We start from the raw sequence: 23,534 nt of genomic DNA, 5'->3' as shown, positions 1-23,534 counted from the left end.
GCATCTGGGATGAGCGAGATGGGCCTGTTTGAGCTGGTATAGTTTATGTGTCTGAGTCTAGTTATGTGGCAGTGGAGTTGTTTTTATTAAGTGCTTGTTTGGATATCTGGATCAACTTCAGTGAAGCTGTATTCAATGTTTATTTATGGGGCTCAACCATGATATTCTTCTACAAAGTGACTGTTTTTAGTTTGTCATTCTTTTTTAATTGCTATGTGTGTCTGTCTGGTTCTGAGCTTGGTTGTGTTTGTGTGTTTGTCTCCTGTAGGCGAGTGAGGAGCAGGTCCACTTCATAGTGTCTCGTCAGATCTGTTTACCCACGCCTGACATTCTGCAGGAGGCTCCATGGGGCATGGACGGCCCCCCTCCATACTCCCCAGTGGACATGGAGCATACGCTACTGGTTAGCAATGCATAAAATGCATGACGCACGCACAAGCATAGGCACACACACAAAAAAACACAAAAACACAGACACAGGTTTGTTTGAAGAGCTTTTCTTGAGGTTGTCGTGTCTTTACTATCATTAACTGAAGACTGATAGTTTTTATCAAAGATTCTCTGTAATTAGTTATTACGCGATTAACTGATTAATCACGTAACTAATTAACTAGGATGTCGGGGCACCAAGGAAAAATATTCAGGTTACAAAGTTATCATTTCCTAAAATAACTTTTCAGATATTTTATCTATATTATTAGTCTTCGAATTAATGAATTATTTACTTTACCTCACGTTAGTCTCATTCCAAACGTCGTAAATTGTTGGTTATCTGCACGAACCCAGTCCTCACTATGAGTCATCCGTACATCAAATGTTTTAAATCATTTATTTATTACTAACTAAGTAATTCACAGAAATGCATAAACAAACAAACAATGAAACAAGGTAAATGTGGTAACATGAAATGATAGGAGACAAAAGGGGAAGTGAGGGTCGACCAAGAAGTCACTACAGAGTGATAATTATAACAATTGAAATGCTAATTATTTGCACATGAACGCTCACTCATTCGGGAACAATTGCAATCAATATATATATTTACGCTCAGTGTGCCGTCTTGACCGCTGGTGAAAAGTTCATTTATTTTGTAGAACTGTCCATCTCTCTCCCTCTCTCTCTCGGTTGTGGCTAGAGGGGATTGTTCAGAGTGACATTCGTTATAGAATGGATGTTTCGGCGGTTGTCGTTCTTCGTGTTCAATGATACCGAATTCCTAGCTTAAAATCAAAGACTTGTTCTTATTCTGTCGGTATCGATAGTCTAAGAATTTAACCACGTGGTATGGTTAAAAGATTCAGCAATGGTCTACAACCTTTGTCTTCCTAATGGAGAAAAACATGGTCTGCAACCTTTAGCCATCTTGTAATTGAGGTAAGCTCGGTCTGCTGATGGAAAACTCGAGTGGGGGTTTTATTCAGAATGGCAGAAAAGGGCTGTCCCAGGATGTCTGACCCTAACTGGGCTCAGGGGCGGTCAAATCAAATCAAATCAAAATCAAATCAAATCACATCAAATCGGTCCTCTGATTTAGTTCAAATCCAATTCCCTTTTTGAGTTTTCCTTCATTAAACAGTCCAAAATCACATTGTAAAATTGTGTAAACAGTATCATACTCATTCATTCATCTTATAAAACTATTAGATGTTAACCTCATATCTGGGGCTATTATATAAACAGCGTTATGGTAATGTGGCCACACCGTCTCCCATGAGCTTCCCCAAGTTGTGACAAACGGACCAGTTCGTAGCTGGATTCTTCACCGATCTTTTATACTTTCTCCGGAACATGAAATGTGTTCATACCTCAAGTTCTGTGAAGTGGAAGGATTTCCTTTGTTCTCCATGAAATTCTACTCTCTCTATACTGTGTGTCCATGAGGAAATTCTCAGTAATTTATGGCGTCTCTCTGACCACAGCAACCTAGTTGAAGGAGGAGGAGGGGGAGGCAGGGAGAGGGGGATGGGCTTGCTATACCCAAAGAGGTCACCGTCATGACAAGGTTATACACACACTAAAACCCCAGACTTTAAATGTTTTTTTTTTCACCTTTATTTAACCAGGTAGGCAAGTTGAGAACAAGTTCTCATTTACAATTGCGACCTGGCCAAGATAAAGCAAAGCAGTTCGACAGATACAACGACACAGAGTTACACATGGAGTAAAACAAACATACAGTCAATAATACAGTATAAACAAGTCTATATACAATGTGAGCAAATGAGGTGAGAAGGGAGGTAAAGGCAAAAAAGGCCATGGTGGCAAAGTAAATACAATATAGCACAATAAAACACTGGAATGGTAGTTTTGCAATGGAAGAATGTGCAAAGTAGAAATAAAAATAATGGGGTGCAAAGGAGCAAAATGAATTAATTAATTAAATACAGTTGGGAAAGAGGTAGTTGTTTGGGCTAAATTATAGGTGGGCTATGTACAGGTGCAGTAATCTGTAAGATGCTCTGACAGTTGGTGCTTAAAGCTAGTGAGGGAGATAAGTGTTTCCAGTTTCAGAGATTTTTGTAGTTCGTTCCAGTCATTGGCAGCAGAGAACTGGAAAGAGAGGCGGCCAAAGAAAGAATTGGTTTTGGGGGTGACTAGAGAGATATACCTGCTGGAGCGTGTGCTACAGGTGGGAGATGCTATGGTGACCAGCGAGCTGAGATAAGGGGGGACTTTACCTAGCAGGGTCTTGTAGATGACATGGAGCCAGTGGGTTTGGCGATGAGTATGAAGCGAGGGCCAGCCAACGAGAGCGTACAGGTCGCAATGGTGGGTAGTATATGGGGCTTTGGTGACAAAACGGATTGCACTGTGATACACTGCATCCAATTTGTTGAGTAGGGTATTGGAGGCTATTTTGTAAATGACATCGCCAAAGTCGAGGATTGGTAGGATGGTCAGTTTTACAAGGGTCTGTTTGGCAGCATGAGTGAAGGATGCTTTGTTGTGAAATAGGAAGCCAATTCTAGATTTAACTTTGGATTGGAGATGTTTGATATGGGTCTGGAAGGAGAGTTTACAGTCTAACCAGACACCTAAGTATTTGTAGTTGTCCACGTATTCTAAGTCAGAGCCGTCCAGAGTAGTGATGTTGGTCAGGCGGGTAGGTGCAGGTAGCTATCGGTTGAAGAGCATGCATTTAGTTTTACTTGTATTTAAGAGCAATTGGAGGCCACGGAAGGAGAGTTGTATGGCATTGAAGCTTGCCTGGAGGGTTGTTAACACAGTGTCCAAAGAAGGGCCGGAAGTATACAGAATGGTGTCGTCTGCGTAGAGGTGGATCAGAGACTCACCAGCAGCAAGAGCGACCTCATTGATGTATACAGAGAATAGAGTCGGTCCAAGAATTGAACCCTGTGGCACCCCCATAGAGACTGCCAGAGGTCCGGACAGCAGACCCTCCGATTTGACACACTGAACTCTATCAGAGAAGTCGTTTGTGAACCAGGCGAGGCAATCATTTGAGAAACCAAGGCTATCGAGTCGGCCGATGAGGATGTGGTGATTGACAGAGTCGAAAGCTTTGGCCCGATCAATGAATACGGCTGCACAGTAGTTTCCTATCGATGGCGGTTAAGATATCGTTTAGGACCTTGAGCGTGGCTGAGGTGCACCCATGACCAGCTCTGAAACCAGATTGCAGAGAAGGTATGGTGAGATTCGAAATGGTCGGTAATCTGTTTGTTGACTTGGCTTTCGAAGACCTTAGAAAGGCATGGTAGGATAGATATAGGTCTGTAGAAGTTTGGGTCAAGAGTGTCCCCCCCTTTGAAGAGGGGGATGACCGCAGCTGCTTTCCAATCTTTGGGAATCTCAGACGACATGAAAGAGAGGTTGAACAGGCTAGTAATAGGGGTGGCAACAATTTCGGCAGATAATTTTAGAAAGAAAGGGTCCAGATTGTCTTGCCCAGCTGATTTGTAGGGGTCCAGATTTTTCAGCTCTTTCAGAACATCAGCTGAATGGATTTGGGAGAAGGAGAAATGGGGAAGGCTTGGGCGAGTTGCTGTTGGGGGTGCAGTGCTGTTGACCGGGGTAGGAGTAGCCAGGTGGAAAGCATGGCCAGCCGTAGAAAAATGCTTATTGAAATTCTCAATTATGGTGGATTTATCAGTGGTGACAGTGTTTCCTATCTTCAGTGCAGTGGGCACCTGGGAGGAGGTGTTCTTATTCTCCATGGACTTTGAGCTCTATTCAATCCGTGTTGCGGAAGTTCAGCATTATAGCGTGATTGAAATGGAAAGGCAATGTTCCTGCATTAGCGGAGACAGCATTTACAGGAAATATGTCGGCTCATTCGGAAATTACCTTAACATTTATATTGCGCAATCTGTAATGCTTCAGCGATACAGACTGAAAGAGCTCTTTGTATTCCTGCCTCTTCTTCTCATGTTAAATATTCCCTTTTATGTGAAAATGATCCTGAGCCGTACTATTCTTCCATCAAAGAGGAGCGTGTCATTCCTGACTGGGCCAAAGTGTTCCGCTCCTCTCAGAGTGCCATGTGTGTTTGCCCAGAGCAGCCGCCTCTCTCTCTCTGAGCCTATTATCCATGAAGAAAACATAGTCAGGATTTACACACCTCCACACGTAAACAGGATTTTCTACAGCTCATTATTGGAGCTGACGAATTCCGTTGTTCTGATAATGATCAACTTCACAGCTCTCGTCTCGCTTTCTCTATTTGAGATGTTAATTCTCTCAGACACATTGTTAAAACTGGAGAATGTGTGACGCCAGAGTGGAGTGGTACTGTATTCTTTAGGTACAGTCCTTGGAATCAAAGCTAGTTGAGAGAGAATGAGGCTGTAATAGAAATAACCCTGCAGAGATAGCAGGTAGCAACAATAACAACGTATTATCGTTCTGAGATAAGCTAAGCCACCTTCAGCAGGACTATAGATCATATTTAGACTAAATCTAACCAGACCTTTATATTGTGTTGTAATATTGGTCTTAAAGCCCCCATGCAGTCTTTGTCATTTTATTTTAAATCATCACTGTATGTCTAATAAATCACTGTCTGTGTTTATTTAATGGAAGAAAAAAAACATTAGGAACACCTGCTCTTTCCATGACATAGACTGACCAGATGAATCCAGGTAAAAGCTATGATCCCTTATTGATGTTACCTGTTAAATCCACTTCAATCACTGTAGATAAAGGGGAGGAGACAGGTTAAATAATTATTTTTAAGCATTGAGACTATTGAGACATGGATTGTGTATGTGTGCCATTCAGAGAGGAAATGGCCAAGATAAAAGATGTAAGTGCCTTTGAACGGGGTATGGTAGTAGTCACCAGTTTGAGTGTGTCAAGAACATGCTCAACAGTTCCCTGTGTGTATCAAGAATGGTCCACCACCCAAAGGAAATCCAGCCAACTTGACACAACTGTGGGAAGTATTGGAGTCAACATGGAATGCTTTCAATACCTTGTAGAGTCCATGCCCTGGCGAATTGAGGCTTTTCCGAGGGAAAACGGGGAGCAACTCAATATTAGGAAGGTCTTCCTAATGTTTTATACACTCAGTAGTTATTGTTCTTCTTTGGCCCTTGAAATGGTCCGACTGATAGGATGGTCTAGAACCCACCCCCTTACCCAGATGAACAGTCAGTCAATGGTTGTCATGTCCTGACCATAGAAAGCCTTTATTTCTATGGTGGGGTAGGTCAGGGCGTGATTGGGGGGTGTTCTAGTTGATTATTTCTATGTGTAGTCTAGTTTTTGTATTTCTATGTTGGCCTGGTATGGTTCCCAATCAGAGGCAGCTGTCTATCGTTGTCTCTGATTGGGGATCATATTTAGGCAGCCTTTTCCCACCTGTTGTTTGTGGGATCTTGTTTTTGTATTGTTGCTTTTGAGCCCTACAAGGCTGTTCGTTCGTTTGTTTGTTTCGCTTTATTGTTTTTGTTGCTGGTTCACATTCAAATAAATTATGATGAACCCAAATCACGCTGCGCCTTGGTCTACCCAATACGACGAGCGTTACAATGGTCTATTATAATCAGATCACATTGTCACATGATGTGGGACAAAAGTTCCATCCCACCTGAACAGGCTGAAATTCCAGAAAAAATGTTTTTGTTCAAACAGAGGTGCATTGTGAACGCTCACGGCGAACTATGTTTGTTTTCAACAGATTCTTTCTGGTAAAACAATGGATAGAACACGTAAAATGTTGATTTTAGCTGTAGCTTCTGCAGTAATCGATGACTCTTTAGACCCTGGTACTGATGTCACGTACTGGCTACTTATTTTAGTGTGTATTGACAAGAAAAAGTGAGCATCCGATTGGAAGAGTTAAGGGTTATGTGGAGGAAGTCATCCCTCGATACAACGACTTTGCCTTTCGCTCTCATGTTATGATGTTCCAAGAAACCTTGCAGTTAATTTGCATGTGTTGATGATCTCTTTGTTTTGATTAAACTAGCCTACATAAAGTTGTGTCACAAAAATCCCCAATGATGTAGCTAGCTAACGTTATCTATAAGCACAAATGCATCCCAGACTCTTAGTTAATTGGCCAACCAGACAGCTGTGTGGGTGGGGTGTACAGTCAACCAACCAGGCTGTACATTAAGCATATTATTTATATGGCCCCTTATCTATCGACAGTTGCACAAAGGGGAAATAATTCACATTTACAGTACAATGTAGCCTATAATGAATAATACATAATTGTATCATTGCTATTTGCCTCTGTCTTACACACAGAACAAAGGCAGGACAAAACTCTAAGATGACAAAATCCAATTTGGCTGTTTCTCAGATATTGTGTGAGGAACTCATCCCTCTGGTTCCATACAGAGGAGAACGACTGGAGGATTGTATGTTAGCCTCTCTGTGGCTGTTGGCCAACTGCTCCAAATAGTAGATGGCCAGAACCAGCTGATGCCCACCTACTTCAAGTGGCCAACACCCACCCATTTTTCAGTTCTGGAGGCTGGTTTCCAGGGGATCAGAGGGTTCCCTGGTGTGATTGGGTGCAGAGATGGCACCCACATTACCATCAGGGGGCCCTCCGAACATCGGGATGCCTACACTAACGGAAAAGGCCAGCCCAGCTTCCAGCTGCAAGCTGTATGAGACAGCCAACATTGCGGGGAAACGCTTGTTCTGTGCATGATGCAGGGTGAACAGGACCAGCGACGTCACCTAGATGCCCACCCTCTTATCCCCTAAGCCTGGATCTTATTGTCCCATTCAGGGATAATGGTCACCCAGTGGACGATCACAAGCGATTCAATGCAATCCACAGCTCCGCCCGAGTCCAAATCGAGAGATCCATTGGCCTCTTAAAGTGCATTTGGAGGAGGCTCCAACATCTTGACATGCTGCTGCTGGAGAAGATTCCAGATATCCTCGCCAGTGCCTGTGCCCTCCACAAAATGGCCCTCATCCATGAGGGCTTCACAGAGGACTTGGATGAGGACTATGTTGTGGCACAGGCACGTAACATCGAGCCAGCCCCTAATCCTGCAGATAACAGAGTGGCCCTACGTAACCAGGCTGCCCAGAAGAGGGACAACCAAATGGGCTCTAAACAATCAAATAATTGTTGTTGCACAATGGAGAAAATTGTTCTGGTGTCCATTTTTTTTGAGAAATAGCACTTTTAATGGTTTAGATGAAATAAATATAAATGTAATAGACTAACTTTATTCCAGAATGAACTTGCATAGAGAACAAAAAAATAACTGACAGAGAAAATGTAATACTTTTTTAATGATATTGTATTCATGAATAACACGAATATACAATTTTGAAACATTAAAAAAAATGTATTTGCTAGACTTTAAAACATACTCACTGCTTATTCCAAAACTAATTTGCATCAATAACAATCACTGCTCATTGAGAAAAACATTTACTTCAGTTAAAAATCACTGTTCACTCAAACTGTTTTTACTGCTCTCATTCAACAAAAACTATTTACTTCAATTTTCACAACCACTGCTCAGCGAGACGCTGCAAAGCATGAGTAAACTTTTCCAAGCGAGAGTTCCTGTCTTGCTGAATCTGGGTGCTATGTCTGCAGGCTGAGCATTTCCTTAAATTTTGCCTCGATGGTTGCGGTCACACTTTTCTTGGTTGACCTTTTAGGTTCTCATTGCTGTGTGTGGATGTCAGTGTGAGGAATGTGAAGGTTGGGTGCTGTATGTGCTCGTGGCTGTGTGTGGGTGGAGTTTTTGGGGTGTGTGTCAGTATGAGGAGGGTAAGAGTTGGGTGTGCAGTTTTTGTGGATGTAAGAAGGAATTTGTATGTAGGTGGAGGTGTTGGGATGTGTGTCAGTGAACAAAGAAACAAGAACTCCTCCTTGGCCGGGTTTTCGTATGGCTGTCGAGGATAGCCTTATACCTGAGTAAAAACACACGCAAGATGCGAGACCGAGTTACATCTTAGATGCAAAAGCATAGTACAAACGATGCAGTGGTCTGTGTTGGACAGAGAGACTGGTCTGAGAGCTACGTGCATGGACAGGTTCAAACCTGAGAAGAACCAAGCCTCCCCTAACCACTGATACAGGATCAGATTTATTTAACCTCTTAATTGTTAACTTTAGATTGTGTGAATGTAGTTACATGATATCCCCCCCCGTATGGGGCCTCAAGGTGATCGAGTTAACTAATACATAGCTACTGTGTTAAATCCAGATATAGATAAATAGTCTTCATAACTTGACAACAATATTGTGTAACACCTAACCACAGATGAAAGGGGAAACTGTTACGCTAGCTAAGTAACATAATGTAGCTAACGTTAATCCTCACCTAGGCTTTTCTCCATCATCGATATCCAATTCTTGATCAACAAGAAAATTAACATTTGGGTATCTAGTTAAGTAATGACACACTTGCTATAATGATTTTGTGATAGTAGCTAGGCTACTGTACAAGTTGGCGTAGCCGGCTAACTACCTTTCAAACCAGTAGTCCGTTGTGCATCTTGTTGTGCATCTCCTCGCCTCGCCGAGTGTCAAATAAGATGGAAAAACTAAACCAATGTGAAAAACAAATAGAAGCAATGAAGAAAAACCATACATGATTCATATAATGTCTATTACGTGTAGTTATTCAATACATACAGTATGTAAATAATATACATTTACTTAAACCCTGTCAATTTTCTGTTCACCGCGCACTACCTCTTCGGGCTGTTAGCTTATGTGTGCGAACGTTTGCCACAAACTGTATTTAAAAGAAAATGATGTTCACAAGCTTAAGCTAACATTAGCAAACTTTCACAAACTATTCCCCTCGTTGAACAGCTCTTACACAAAAAGGCATTATCATTGTTTTCACAATTTCAGTGTTATTTCGACATCCAAATGTGGAAATATCATAAACAAACTAGAAATCATGTGTTTAACTACACTGCCCCCTTAATGAAGTTGGCTTCATATCGTGTTTTAATATTGGTCTTAATGAAGTTGGCTTCTATGGCTGTGTTTGTGTCTGTTGGAGGGAAACCAAGCCAAGCCTAGGAAGGAATTCCATGGCCGTCAGCAATCCTTGTTTTACTGGAAGAAAAACAGGACCATACTGTACAATTCTTTAATTTGAACACAGGCACAGAGATACAATTACAGACACAAAAATACACACACTCACACACACACATTCTCACACAAAACACAAGAAAACACACTGGATGCAAACAAACAACACTGATAAACACTCTATTGTAAACACACATCTATTACAGTTTAACCCGTAACATTTCTCACATTGCAGCCCTCCCCTCTGTCTTATCCCCTCTGCAGGACTCATGTGAGAAGCCGGCATGTTATGAGAAGACGGTGACGCTGGCCAAGGAGCCCCATGACTCCCTGGGGATGACAGTGGCAGGTGGCATGTCCTCCCGCGGCTGGGACCTCCCTGTCTACGTCACTAACGTGGATCCCAACGGAGTGGTGGGACAGGAGGGATCCATCCGCAAAGGTACCAGCCTGGTGATAAACCTTAAACATCACAGTCTCACACACACTCATACAATTATACACACTCAGGCACAGTCTCTCTCTCTTTCACTCTCACTCAGTCATACAGTAAATCAAATCCAATGTTCTGGCAGGGAATTTAGCTAATATTTACCTGAATTGCTCCAATATTGACTTTGATAGTTATTCTGTTCCATGCAGTCCCTGCTGGTCTTCATGATGCCAGAGCTGGTACTGCAGACAGGTGTCATATGTGTGTGACATGTCCCTTGTGTAGAACAGACAGGGTGATTGAGAAGAAACACTCAAATTCCTGTTTCATTACCAAGCGTATTTATTCAACAGGAAACGCAGGGATGGTTACTGTTCAGGGCTCGCCAAATTAAGTATAACACACACACACACACACCACACTCAGATTTAGTTAAGAAGGTTCCAGAGGAAATGACATGCTGCATTTTATCAGCTCATTATACAAAATCAGTCAACTCTGAAATAGACCAAACACAAACAGACTCCCAAAATGATTGGACACATTTGTGGCAGGCCTGTTACGGCTATATACTGCAGTGTGTGAGAGTATAGGTGTGTGTGTGTTTGGGTGTCTGGGTGTGGGATGTCAGAACATCTGAGGGAGCTCTCTGTGCCGGGCCAGACATCAAAGGGCAGTGGAGGCATTTAAACCCAGAACTACTCATCCTAGGGATCCGCCTCAGATAACCACAGTACAGAGAGACCAGACCAGGGTGTACCACCTGTCTGTTCTTCTGAATACACAATACTCTACATCTCTGTGTGTGTGTGAGAGAGAAAGAGAGAGAGTGCAGAGTGACGATGTGTATGATATTTAGTGTTATTCCCCTAGCCTTTATCAAAAGCATAATTCTGAGTGTGTATTCCTGTGCATTCCTGTGTGTATCAGTAACATGCATATGTTTGTGTACACAGCTGTTTACATAATAATGAACCAGATTGTACCCTAGCGTGTGTGTGAATTTGCATAGTGCATCCTAATCAACGGGGGTGGATGTTGTCCTTTGAGCGAGCCTCCACTCCAGATAGCAGCTGGCTGTGCAGTGTGCTGCGGTGCAGTGTGCTGCGGTGTGCAGTGTGCTGCGGTGCAGTGCTATGTGTCCAGCTCTGTCTAAGCCCACTTTGATTATCTGGAAGTTATTTGGTCCCACTGCTTTGTGTTCCTGTGAGAGAAGATTGAATATTCAATAGGCAGACGAGACGAGTCCTTGTCCCTGGGAACAACACTGTGCTGAGTGGCGCTGTGTTCTGTCCTCCACTCTGCCTGCAGGTGACATCCTGCTGAACGTTAACGGGCTGGACCTGACGGGGGTGACGCGGGGCGAGGCTGTGGCCAACCTGAAGAACACCACCTCCCCCGTGGTGCTCAAGGTCCTGGAGATGAGGCCTCCGGAGGAGAGCCAGCCAGAGTTCCCCTCGCCACCCTGCCTCTCACACTCGCCCACCGACAGCACCAAGCAGAACCTTGCAAAGCTGCCACACACCGATGACTACTCCCCACTGTGGGTGTCATGGTTGCAGCTGCCCAGGTGAGTAGCAGTACCCCTCAGCTAGCCTTCTTATTCTATATCTCAGAAACCTTGCGCTTATCTTGTTCTACCAGCACCATCTTTGCTGATAACTTCTATATTGAGGACAAATGTACTATGACTGTGATATGTGGTCTCACCATGCTATCTTAAGATGAATCTACTAACTGTAAGTCGCTCTGGATAAGAGTGTCTGCCTAATGACTAAAACGTTATATGCACAAATGTTCTCTTCTCCAATCTCAGTCTCTTCTTCCCTGACCAGCTCAGTGTTTGACCGGGCCAGTTGGGAGAGGAGGAATGATAATTATATACACTGCACTCACAATGTTTAGGATGCAGTCTTAACCATACTGTTGCCCAGACACCAATAGCCTCTGTTTGGCATATTTTTAAGCCCCCTTTGACAGAACAATGTACTTAATGAGTTGATGAACATAGTTAGGTGTTGGCTTGCTACTTGAGTGAAGGCCCTTAATGAAAAGCACTAGCCAACAGATATGGGAGGGTACAAAGAGACCTAAAGAGGTAACAGGCTACATTACAAGGCCGATATGGGACAGAGGGAAGGGGAGAAGGAGGGTGATGACAGGATTAAGCAATAAGGCACGAGGGGGTGTGGTATATAGCCAATATTAGCCTTTATATACCACGGCTAAGGGATGTTCTTATGCACGATGCAACGTGGAGTGCCTGGATACAGCCCTTAGCCGTGGTATATTGGCCATATACCACAAACCCCAAGGTGCCTTATTGCTATTATAAACTGGTTACCAACGTAATTAGAGCAATAAAAATACATGTTTTGTCATACCCTTGGTATACGGTCTGATATACCACGGCTGTCAGCCAATCATCATTCAGAGCTCGAACCACCCAGTTTATGATGATGAATAGACACTAGTGTATACAGCGTCTGGCCTTCTCGCCATGGCCTTCAGTCTCTTGCTCATCCTCTTCCTCACATCCCAGTCTCAGAAAGTGGTCACTCTGACACTCTCCATCCCATGCGGACACACTGACACTCTCCATCCCATGTGGACACACTGACACTCTCCATCCCATGTGGACACACTGACACTCTCCATCCCATGTGGTCACTCTGACACTCTCCATCCCATGTGGTCACACTGACACTCTCCATCCCATGTGGACACACTGACACTCTCCATCCCATGTGGTCACTCTGACACTCTCCATCCCATGTGGTCACTCTGACACTCTCCATCCCATGTGGTCACTCTGACACGCTCCATCCCATGTGGTCACACTGACACTCTCCATCCCATGTGGACACACTGACACTCTCCATCCCATGTGGTCACACTGACACTCTCCATCCCATGTGGACACACTGACACTCTCCATCCCATGTGGACACACTGAATGTGGTCACTCTGACACTCTCCATCCCATGTGGACACTCTGACACTCTCCATCCCATGTGGTCACTCTGACACTCTCCATCCCATGTGGTCACTCTGACACGCTCCATCCCATGTGGACACACTGACACTCTCCATCCCATGTGGTCACTCTGACACGCTCCATCCCATGTGGCCACTCTGACACTCTCCATCCCATGTGGTCACTCTGACACTCTCCATCCCATGTGGACACACTGACACTCTCCATCCCATGTGGACACACTGACACTCTCCACCCCATGTGGACACACTGACACTCTCCATCCCATGTGGTCACTCTGACACTCTCCATCCCATGTGGACACACTGACACTCTCCATCCCATGTGGTCACTCTGACACGCTCCATCCCATGTGGTCACTCTGACACTCTCCATCCCATGTGGACACACTGACACTCTCCATCCCATGTGGACACACTGAATGTGGTCACTCTGACACTCTCCATCCCATGTGGACACTCTGACACTCTCCATCCCATGTGGTCACTCTGACACTCTCCATCCCATGTGGTCACTCTGACACGCTCCATCCCATGTGGACACACTGACACTCTCCATCCCATGTGGTCACTCTGACACGCTCCATCCCATGTGGCCACTCTGACACTCTCCATCCCATGTGGTCACTCTGACACTCTCCATCCCATGTGGACACACTGACACTCTCCATCCCATGTGGACACACTGACACTCTCCACCCCATGTGGACACACTGACACTCTCCATCCCATGTGGTCACTCTGACACTCTCCATCCCATGTGGACACACTGACACTCTCCATCCCATGTGGACACACTGAATGTGGTCACTCTGACACTCTCCACCCCATGTGGACACACTGACACTCTCCATCCCATGTGGACACACTGAATGTGGTCACTCTGACACTCTCCACCCCATGTGGACACACTGACACTCTCCACCCCATGTGGACACACTGACACTCTCCATCCCATGTGGACACACTGACACTCTCCATCCCATGTGGACACACTGACACTCTCCACCCCATGTGGACACACTGACACTCTCCATCCCATGTGGACACACTGACACTCTCCACCCCATGTGGACACACTGACACTCTCCATCCCATGTGGACACACTGACACTCTCCACCCCATGTGGACACACTGACACTCTCCACCCCATGTGGACACACTGACACTCTCCATCCCATGTGGACACACTGACACTCTCCATCCCATGTGGACACACTGACACTCTCCATCCCATGTGGACACACTGACACTCTCCACCCCATGTGGACACACTGACACTCTCCATCCCATGTGGTCACTCTGACACTCTCCATCCCATGTGGACACACTGACACTCTCCATCCCATGTGGACACACTGAATGTGGTCACTCTGACACTCTCCACCCCATGTGGACACACTGACACTCTCCATCCCATGTGGACACACTGAATGTGGTCACTCTGACACTCTCCACCCCATGTGGACACACTGACACTCTCCACCCCATGTGGACACACTGACACTCTCCATCCCATGTGGACACACTGACACTCTCCATCCCATGTGGACACACTGACACTCTCCACCCCATGTGGACACACTGACACTCTCCATCCCATGTGGACACACTGACACTCTCCACCCCATGTGGACACACTGACACTCTCCATCCCATGTGGACACACTGACACTCTCCACCCCATGTGGACACACTGACACTCTCCACCCCATGTGGACACACTGACACTCTCCATCCCATGTGGACACACTGACACTCTCCATCCCATGTGGACACACTGACACTCTCCATCCCATGTGGACACACTGAATGTGGTCACTCTGACACTCTCCACCCCATGTGGACACACTGACACTCTCCATCCCATGTGGACACACTGACACTCTCCATCCCATGTGGACACACTGACACTCTCCACCCCATGTGGACACACTGACACTCTCCATCATTGTCTTTTAAACAGCTCACCTTGCCATCTTTAAAGTTGATTTGCTCATCAGACAAGTCTTCCCATCTCCTGGGGTGTGATGTGTGGCAGAGGTGTTGAATTGAGGGATTAAACCCCTTCTATGTCTCTTGTTTGGATAGAGTTCAGATTCTGGCAGAGTGAGGGCTATGCCCAGGGATGCAAACTGGTGAGTGCCCAAAAAGGTGATACTTTTTTTTTGCACAGAAACATGCAACAAATCCCTGCTAGGGAGAAATGCAGGTTTTAACTAATTAAACAACAAAGAAAATGATCTACACGATCAATCTCTGTGTGCAAAATAAAAAGTGGTTAATGTGAGCCTAACTCACAGCTAAAGAATGTAAGGAAAGCAATCCAATGTTATTTGTTGCCTAGACTTTACTGCAAATGACACTCAAGTCTTGAGAAAAAAAACAATACACTTATATTGCAGTCAGCCATGACAGCCTTTATAATATAATGCTTGTGACCACACACACACACACACACACACATCTAAATATTGCACTTGGGGAAAAAAAGTAGAAATAGAATGAAACAAACAGGCATTCTATTTTTGCTCTTTTATAGTGGCCACTATAGACATTGATCAAGTGCACAAGGCTACATTACATGCGTGCAAAGATAACGTTCACTGAGTAAAACATGTAATAATCCTCCCTCACTCACATGTGTTAATGTCAAGTTCAACACAACAAAAGCAATATCTTTGGACAACACTGCACGTTATTACATTGTTCACGTTCTGCCTGTGGACATCTGTTCTACAATGTGCCAGCAGAGCATGATACCTTTTTTTGGCATAATTGATCTCTTTCAGGCAGAGAGTACACCTGGAATACCCCTTTTGATCCACTGTTAAAAGAGGGAAAGTGTGTGGTGTTTCTTTCACCTCTATTGGCATCCCAGCTCCAGCTACACTTGATCACTTAATCTACTTGTTTAACAAGCAACACCTAATTTTCACTAAATTCTCTCATTCTGAAAATGAACCACATACTGTAGAGGGAAAACATTAGTTCACAGATAGTAGTTTGTTTGTTTGCTAGTGAACTAGTTAACATTTCACACAGATTGCCAGGGTCCAGTAAGCAACTAACTTTAGGAGCAGCCAGGAGTTGTATACCAGTTAATACTATAGCGTATTGGTTAGGTTACTAACGTTAGCTCATCTGATGTTGTAACGTTAGCTAGCTAGCTGTCTGCCTTTATTAGCCAGCTAATTTTCAAACAATAAACTAAATTATTTGATCAGCTATGTTGGCTAATGTTGCTCAACATTTCTCTGGCTAGCTAACAGAGAATTTGATCCAGCCAGTATAGCAAGATACTTAACAATTGTAACAATAATTGTTCCACCACACTTTCTCCCTCACCTTAAACTTTTCAAATGCCAGTGGTTTTTCGGTTACAGCTCATGAGGCACACTTCATCACCTTCTCATCTGTCTCCGTGGTCAGGCTTCTCACCTACCTCTTCGTTATGGTTCAGGGATGCACTGCTGTAACTGGCAAACTGCCTTTACACTCTCTGCTGTCTTTCCAGAGCTTATGCAGATTCTGTAATTAGCAAATTGGTTGTCTCTTCTTTCTTCAGTTGCGTGTTGCATTCTGTTGTTAAGTGAACGATTGGCTGAGCCTTGGATACAACCAGTATTGTTCCAAACGTGCATCACTTGTTCAACCAAACATGCATCATTCGTTTGCTTACAAACGCGCATCACTCGTTTACAGCCAGTAGTGATCCAAAGGCCCCCCTCAAAACTTTTATTCTTAGTTTGCATCCCTGGGTATGTCCATTTCTCTACAGATCTGCCACTGCTGGTATAAAAACCTGCGCTTACTGTAGTTTATTTTTTAACTACTGGAGTAAAGTAGAAACTCAATTTCTCCCCAACCGGCAAAATTGATTAGAAAAGTGAAAACCAACTAGTGATTCACCATGGGAAATGGATTAGAAAACCAACTAGTGATTCACCATGGGAAATGGATTAGAAAACCAACTAGTGATTCACCATGGGAAATGGATTAGAAAACCAACTAGTGATTCACCATGGGAAATGGATTAGAAAACCAACTAGTGATTCACCATGGGAAATGGATTAGAAAACCAACTAGTGATTCACCATGGGAAATGGATTAGAAAACCAACTAGTGATTCACCATGGGAAATGGATTAGAAAACCAACTAGTGATTCACCATGGGAAATGGATTAGAAAACCAACTAGTGATTCACCATGGGAAATGGATTAGAAAACCAACTAGTGATTCACCATGGGAAATGGATTAGAAAACCAACTAGAGATTCACCATGGGAATTCAGTCCAAATGGGCAACAGTTCCAACAGGATTTGAATGTCATTTTCACTCACCCCCCGGGCACTGTATTTTCACAGCTCTGCCTCACCTGGGAGGGAAAGCCATGTCTCCATTCTCATTGAATGACAGCTAAGCCGTTGTTTTTTTTACGACAGACTGCCACGGGACTCTGCAATCTCACTGCTGAACATATGCAATCTCACTGCTGCATATGTGCACACAGTACAGGATGGGCACACATTTGAATGCTGGCAGCAGTCTAGAGATTCCCTAATCCCCCTGTTTGTCCCTTGCAGGCACCTGTACTGCTGCAAAGACATTGTGCTGCGCCGGAGCACCTCAGGCAGCCTGGGCTTCAGCATCGTGGGGGGGCAGGAGGAGGTCAACTGCAATCAGTCCTTCTTCATCCGTTCCATCGTGGAGGGCACACCAGCCTACAACGACGGCAGGATACGGTACAGACTACTAAACCTATATCTCACACACTGGCCAGAGGACCTATATCACTGCACGTTTGCTGAATCTTCTATTTTTCTGTGACAAATTATGTCCAGTATTTACCTTGTCGTTACAGTAGTCTTGTATTTACACACTGCTAGCATTACTATATGGGACTCCTTTACTATACTGAGTCCATCTCTATGGTTGTCAATCCCTGCATTAACCCCCCCCCCCATTTCTGTGTGTAGATGTGGGGACATTCTTCTGGAGGTGAATGGCAAGAGTACTTGGGGGATGACCCACACAGCCCTGGTGCGTCTGCTGAAGGAGCTGCGGGGCAGAATCACCCTGACCATCGTGTCCTGGCCTGGAAGCCTGCTGTAGCCCCGCTGCAGCCACAGGGAGGGGCCAACACTGACCCAGGAATGTGGGCAGAGCTTTTAACTGGATTACAACACTGAGCCCTACCGTATGGGATGGGCTTTCACTAGTGATGTAGCTATGGAAGGCGGACCTTAAGAACCCTGACTCCTGATGGACAGCTGAGACTTTGCCAGGAGTTCAGAGGAGGCCAACCATCCATGTGACTGGAATTTGACCAAACTCCCCAGAGACACTGAGCTGGGCGGAGCTGGATCTGTGGCCCTACCCCTGGGATGTTCGGAGCAATCTGATTGGAGCAGAGGCTTGTTCGATGACAACGCATCCAATGAGGGGGGTGGGTGGTTGGGAGGGGACACAAGTTGCCAATTCCATTGGTTCTATGTTAGAGTATGCATTTCATTGGACTCACATTTCTTTATTGTAAATGTTGGCTATCTTAAAAAATACTGATTCAAGCAATTGTACTATGTTTCTATTTCTTTCAATGATTGTTTGATGGCCTTTCAATATAGGCTTTATTACGTTTGTATTAACAGTGGTCATCATCTTCATCTGTTGGACTGGAGACACATTGCCAAGTAGCCGTTTGTGTTGAGATGTTTTCAGAAGCTGTTGATAAATTATCAAAACACTGGAAAAAGTATAGTAAAAAAAATTAAGTAAAATTGTGTTCATAATCTGTTAAAAGTAATATGAAGGTGACATCGTGGAGGCCTTACTGATTTTCCTACTTTTGAAAAGAAAAAAAAAACCTGACTTGGTTTCTGTGTGTTTCCGTGGATGTGTCTGGTCTAGGGCCATTTAACGCAGTTCTATCACATGCTTCGGCCTGCGTAGTATATCTGATGGTACCTTTTGGTAAAATAATCAATAAAGTCATTGGAAAAGGACACTTGTCTGAGAGCTTTGGCAAGGGTTGTGGTTTGGGTTCGTGTTAAATTACCTGGGATAAGATATTATTTAGCACAGCTCACTGAAATTCTAACTATTCAGCTGAGGTCCAGTCAGCTCCTTTATCCAAACCTATCCCTTAAATGCAACAAAACAAACACCTCTCTCAGGTGAGACAAAATATACAGGTTGTATTCAACGTAAACCAATTATTTGGTTTTTCACCTTCAAAGTAAATTAAAACATATTAATATCAAGAGAAGCCGTCCAGTCTCTGAGAGGTTAAACAGAATGCATGAAGGTCACACCGGGGCCTCCTATTGGCTGGTGAGAGTCACTGTGGGCTCAGATAGGTTGGCTTTCCCCCTCCTTACTCTCATGTCTTCTCCTGCTGCTACTGTTAACAGACACAGACAATCACTGGTTGCTTACACTGTCTACCTCAACAATGTGTGTAGGAGTGTGTGTGTTGTACCTGCATGAGACTGCATGTCTCGCCTCTTTGTCTCTGTCTCTCTTCTCTCAGTGTCTCATCTCCCCGTAGTCCCTGTACCGGTGCCACTTCTCCTCACTGCAACAACAACTCACTGGTCAATAACCACAAACACTGCTTCCTCACTGGACACCACTGAAACAGTCTTCTTGTTGGACAATGGAAACTAGAGAGTGGCAGAAGCATCGCGATAAGCCAGGTAACATTCTATTGTCCCATATTCTCTGCCCAGGGGACCAGATGATAGCAGCACCTTTACCCACAAGGCTCTCTGTTTGGCTTTAGTTTAATAGCATCCTGTGGTGAACACAAAGCCCACCTCTGTCCTCCTGTGACCTTTAGATGAAAGCATCCCCCTCCCCCCCCCTCTCGGCTCAACAAACAGCTCCATTATTTACTGGAGGACTCCTGGTCCCACAGGGCCACACTCTTTCACACCATCATTCACTAATCCCCCCCCAGCACTCTCTTTGTCACACATGTACGCGCACATGTACGCACATGTACGTGACAGAAACTGAAACAGACGTGCACCTCCAGTCTCTTAAAGTGTCAGTTTCTCTAAGTAGAGAGAATACACATGTGCATTAACTTTACAAATAGACACATATGGTGCTCAAAAGCCATCTGACATAGACAGCTCATCCAATTGGAACGTGCAAAACACCCTTGCCAAAGCATAGAGAGAGAGAAAAGAGAAGAGAGAGCAGTGGAGTTGAAGGACTCATTAAATATTTGGGCACTGGGAGTTCTCTTAGCAGCGGGAGTGCAGACCTGAGGGCCTGTTTGCAGTCTTCCACAGTTGTTAGCATTAACACACTTATACCCACTTCACACAGAGTCACTGTCACTGAATGAAGAAGTGTTCGTTTCCTAGTGCAGGTTTCATACAGGAAAACATTGTAAGTGTAGGCGAGAGAATGAGCTACGTGTTCCTCTAAGCCTGGGGATCAAGAATGTCTCTATTAACACTATTAACACAGAAAGAGAATGTTTGTGTCACTTACATATTGGTTACCGTTAATAACACCCAGGACACTAATACAATCCCTGTGTGTGTGTGTGTGTGTGTGTGTGTGTGTGTGTGTGTGTGTGTGTGTGTGTGTGTGTGTGTGTGTGTGTGAGTGATGCCCTGCCAGCTGGAGAGATGACAAGCCCCTCCATACTGAGCTACAGGGATGCGATGAGATCACATTCAGAGGACAAGTGTTCACCAAATGGCCAGCCAGCTGCTCGGGCTGCCTGCACCGACCAGAAGAGACAGAGAGGGAGGTTGAAGGAGGGATGTGTCAGTGAGTCTGAATGTGTGAGGGTGTCTTTGGGAGGGTTGAGTGGGACTGTTCTGTGTTGCATTAGCCAGAGTGTAAGCCTAGGTGCTAACTCCCAAACACCAGAGGCTGGTGCCCAGAGAGGGCTGTTCCAGTCAGGAGGGAACTCAGAGGGTATCAGTGGTGCTAAGCAGAGCCCTTTAAAGAGCAGTATGTAACCAGAACACATGCCACTGACACCTCTACATACACCAGAAGGGATAAGCTTCTACTCTGCTAGCAACATACACACAGAAAATGTCATTCACTACTAAAATGTTCATACTGAAAATAGATAGAATGAAGGGCGTGCACATTATGGTTGAATGGCGGGAACCAGGTTTCCCGAGATTTACTGCCTAAAACCACTCCCTTTTCCCGGGATAAATAACTGAGAGAAACCAGTCAATTATAATAAAGTATTTATATGAACAGCATGGCATGAAATGGAACTGTTAAATGATGTGCAATGGCTAAAGCTGGCTTGTCTAGGGCCTCTGCATGATGAATCAACACTCAGGGAGGGGACAGACAGCCCATCTCAGTATTGAGTGTAGTTCACAATGCATGTAGAACGATCATCTCATCATGGTAACTTTTCTCTTGTGACAGGTAGGTCTACATTTGCTAATATAAAGACAGAATGCGCATCTAATTTACCCATCTCCATCTGGCTTTCGGGGGTCACCTTGTTTTGTTATTTTAAAGATTCTGTTTTTTTTTATTGCAGCTGCAGAGTTTTAAAACAGCCTATCACTGGAATATCAATGAGTTTTAAAACAGCCTATCACTGGAATATCAATGAGTTTTAAAACAGCCTATCACTGGAATATCAATGAGTTTTAAAACAGCCTATCACTGGAATATCAATGAGTTTTAAAACAGCCTATCACTGGAATATCAATGAGTTTTAAAACAGCCTATCACTGGAATATCAATGAGTTTTAAAACAGCCTATCACTGGAATATCAATGAGTTTTAAAACAGCCTATCACTGGAATATCAATGAGTTTTAAAACAGCCTATCACAGCCTATCACTGGAATATCAATGAGTTTTAAAACAGCCTATCACTGGAATATCAATGAGTTTTAAAACAGCCTATCACTGGAATATCAATGAGTTTTAAAACAGCCTATCACTGGAATATCAATGAGTTTTAAAACAGCCTATCACTGGAATATCAATGAGTTTTAAAACAGCCTAAAACAGCCACTGGAATATCAATGAGTTTTAAAACAGCCTATCACTGGAATATCAATGAGTTTTAAAACAGCCTATCACTGGAATATCAATGAGTTTTAAAACAGCCTATCACTGGAATATCAATGTTTTAAAACAGCCTATCACTGGAATATCAATGAGTTTTAAAACAGCCTATCACTGGAATATCAATGAGTTTTAAAACAGCCTATCACTGGAATATCAATGAGTTTTAAAACAGCCTATCACTGGAATATCAATGAGTTTTAAAACAGCCTATCACTGGAATATCAATGAGTTTTAAAACAGCCTATCACTGGAATACCGTTGCTTTATCGTGCATGCACAAACACTCTCTCAGTCTTTCTCTCGCTCCATCAACTGAAATATATAGCCTTATATATAGATGTCCTATCTCTTTCAGGTAATACATTCAATGCATTAGCCTTATATTTAGCTAATTAATGATGGGTTATGCATAATACGTTTCTAACTTATAGCTTCTGTCTCTTGCGCAATGCACACATACCTGTGCTTTGCTGGCCTCTCTCCTTAAAAAGTGCTCCTTAGCTCTTGGAGTCCCATGCAGGACAAGCTGGACTAGAATATTGGTATTGGTATTTCTTATACCAATAGACTATTCGAAGAGGGACGCAAGCTCTTTTTTTGCTGAATGATAAATACAACCGCCAATAGAACTCACCGGTAGTTTGAAAGAAGAGTGAACGCGCACAACGGCAGTAGGCTAAAGCAGTTATTTATTCAGACCCATAACCATTCAATCTTCGTGAAGAGAAGTGAATGCCTTCTGCATCTAATTTTAGTCTAATATTATTCAAGGATGTCATCAGAATGACAACAAAATGTATTTTATTTAACTGTTGAAAGCGAGGAATGAATGAAGCAACAATAGAGAGAGAAAGAGGAGGTAGGCTAATAACATTAAGGGAAATATTATGAAAGGTATATATACATCAGCCTACTAATTATACAAATAGGGCCTATTATATTTCAAAATTAAAATCAAATCGTGTGCATGTGCTGCACTAGAAACGCATGTTCTCTTCTGCTCTATCATGATGTTATTCCAGTCAATATAAAACAACACAGTACAGTAATACAGTTCACACTAAAAAAACAAAGCTTACTGGAGCTAGTTTAATTTATTTACCCAAGAGATCATATATCTAGCTACATCTATGGGGTTTTAAGTTTTTATGATGTGCATAATGTGCAGTAGCCTATATCATATATGTATTGGATAACGACACAATCATTTGAGCTATTTGGGGCTTGGGCTCATTAAATGTTGTTAATGTAGGGCTCCTAAAATGTACTTAATATATGGCTCATTAGGCTCAGGTAGCATCAGGTCTGAATGTTCATGCTGATCAAAGCCCTAATCAAATCCAGACACATGTGTATGCTTTTGAATGACACACCGAATTACCTGGGAGAAAAGTGATATAATCTCAGGCTGGAACATTTGTAAAATACTTGGAAAATATTCAACCCTAGTGCGCACACACCCCAACACCCTGGAGGTCTTAACATCCTGGGAGAGAGACAGGTAAACCAGAGTTCTCCATGTG

General features: G+C 43.8%; 1 protein-coding gene across 5 annotated transcripts in view; it reads left to right on the top strand.

Moving 5' to 3' along the window:
- Positions 1 to 18,939, top strand: part of LOC115108531 (E3 ubiquitin-protein ligase LNX-like) — an 86,423-nt gene extending 67,484 nt beyond the window's left edge. For all 5 annotated transcript variants that reach the window (XM_029632994.2, XM_029632993.2, XM_029632992.2 and 2 more), the window contains 5 exons: positions 269 to 403; positions 9,767 to 9,944; positions 11,247 to 11,505; positions 17,521 to 17,679; positions 17,914 to 18,939. In XM_029632994.2, the coding sequence (XP_029488854.2) occupies positions 269 to 403; positions 9,767 to 9,944; positions 11,247 to 11,505; positions 17,521 to 17,679; positions 17,914 to 18,049 (867 nt within the window). In that variant the 3' untranslated portion in view covers positions 18,050 to 18,939. The remainder of the gene's footprint in view (positions 1 to 268; positions 404 to 9,766; positions 9,945 to 11,246; positions 11,506 to 17,520; positions 17,680 to 17,913) is intronic.
- Positions 18,940 to 23,534: the final 4,595 nt, after the last annotated feature.

The sequence above is a fragment of the Oncorhynchus nerka genome, linkage group LG24 (assembly GCF_034236695.1).
Source record: "Oncorhynchus nerka isolate Pitt River linkage group LG24, Oner_Uvic_2.0, whole genome shotgun sequence".
Classification (NCBI taxonomy): domain Eukaryota; kingdom Metazoa; phylum Chordata; class Actinopteri; order Salmoniformes; family Salmonidae; genus Oncorhynchus; species Oncorhynchus nerka.
This window is presented reverse-complemented; position numbering and strand designations above follow the sequence as displayed.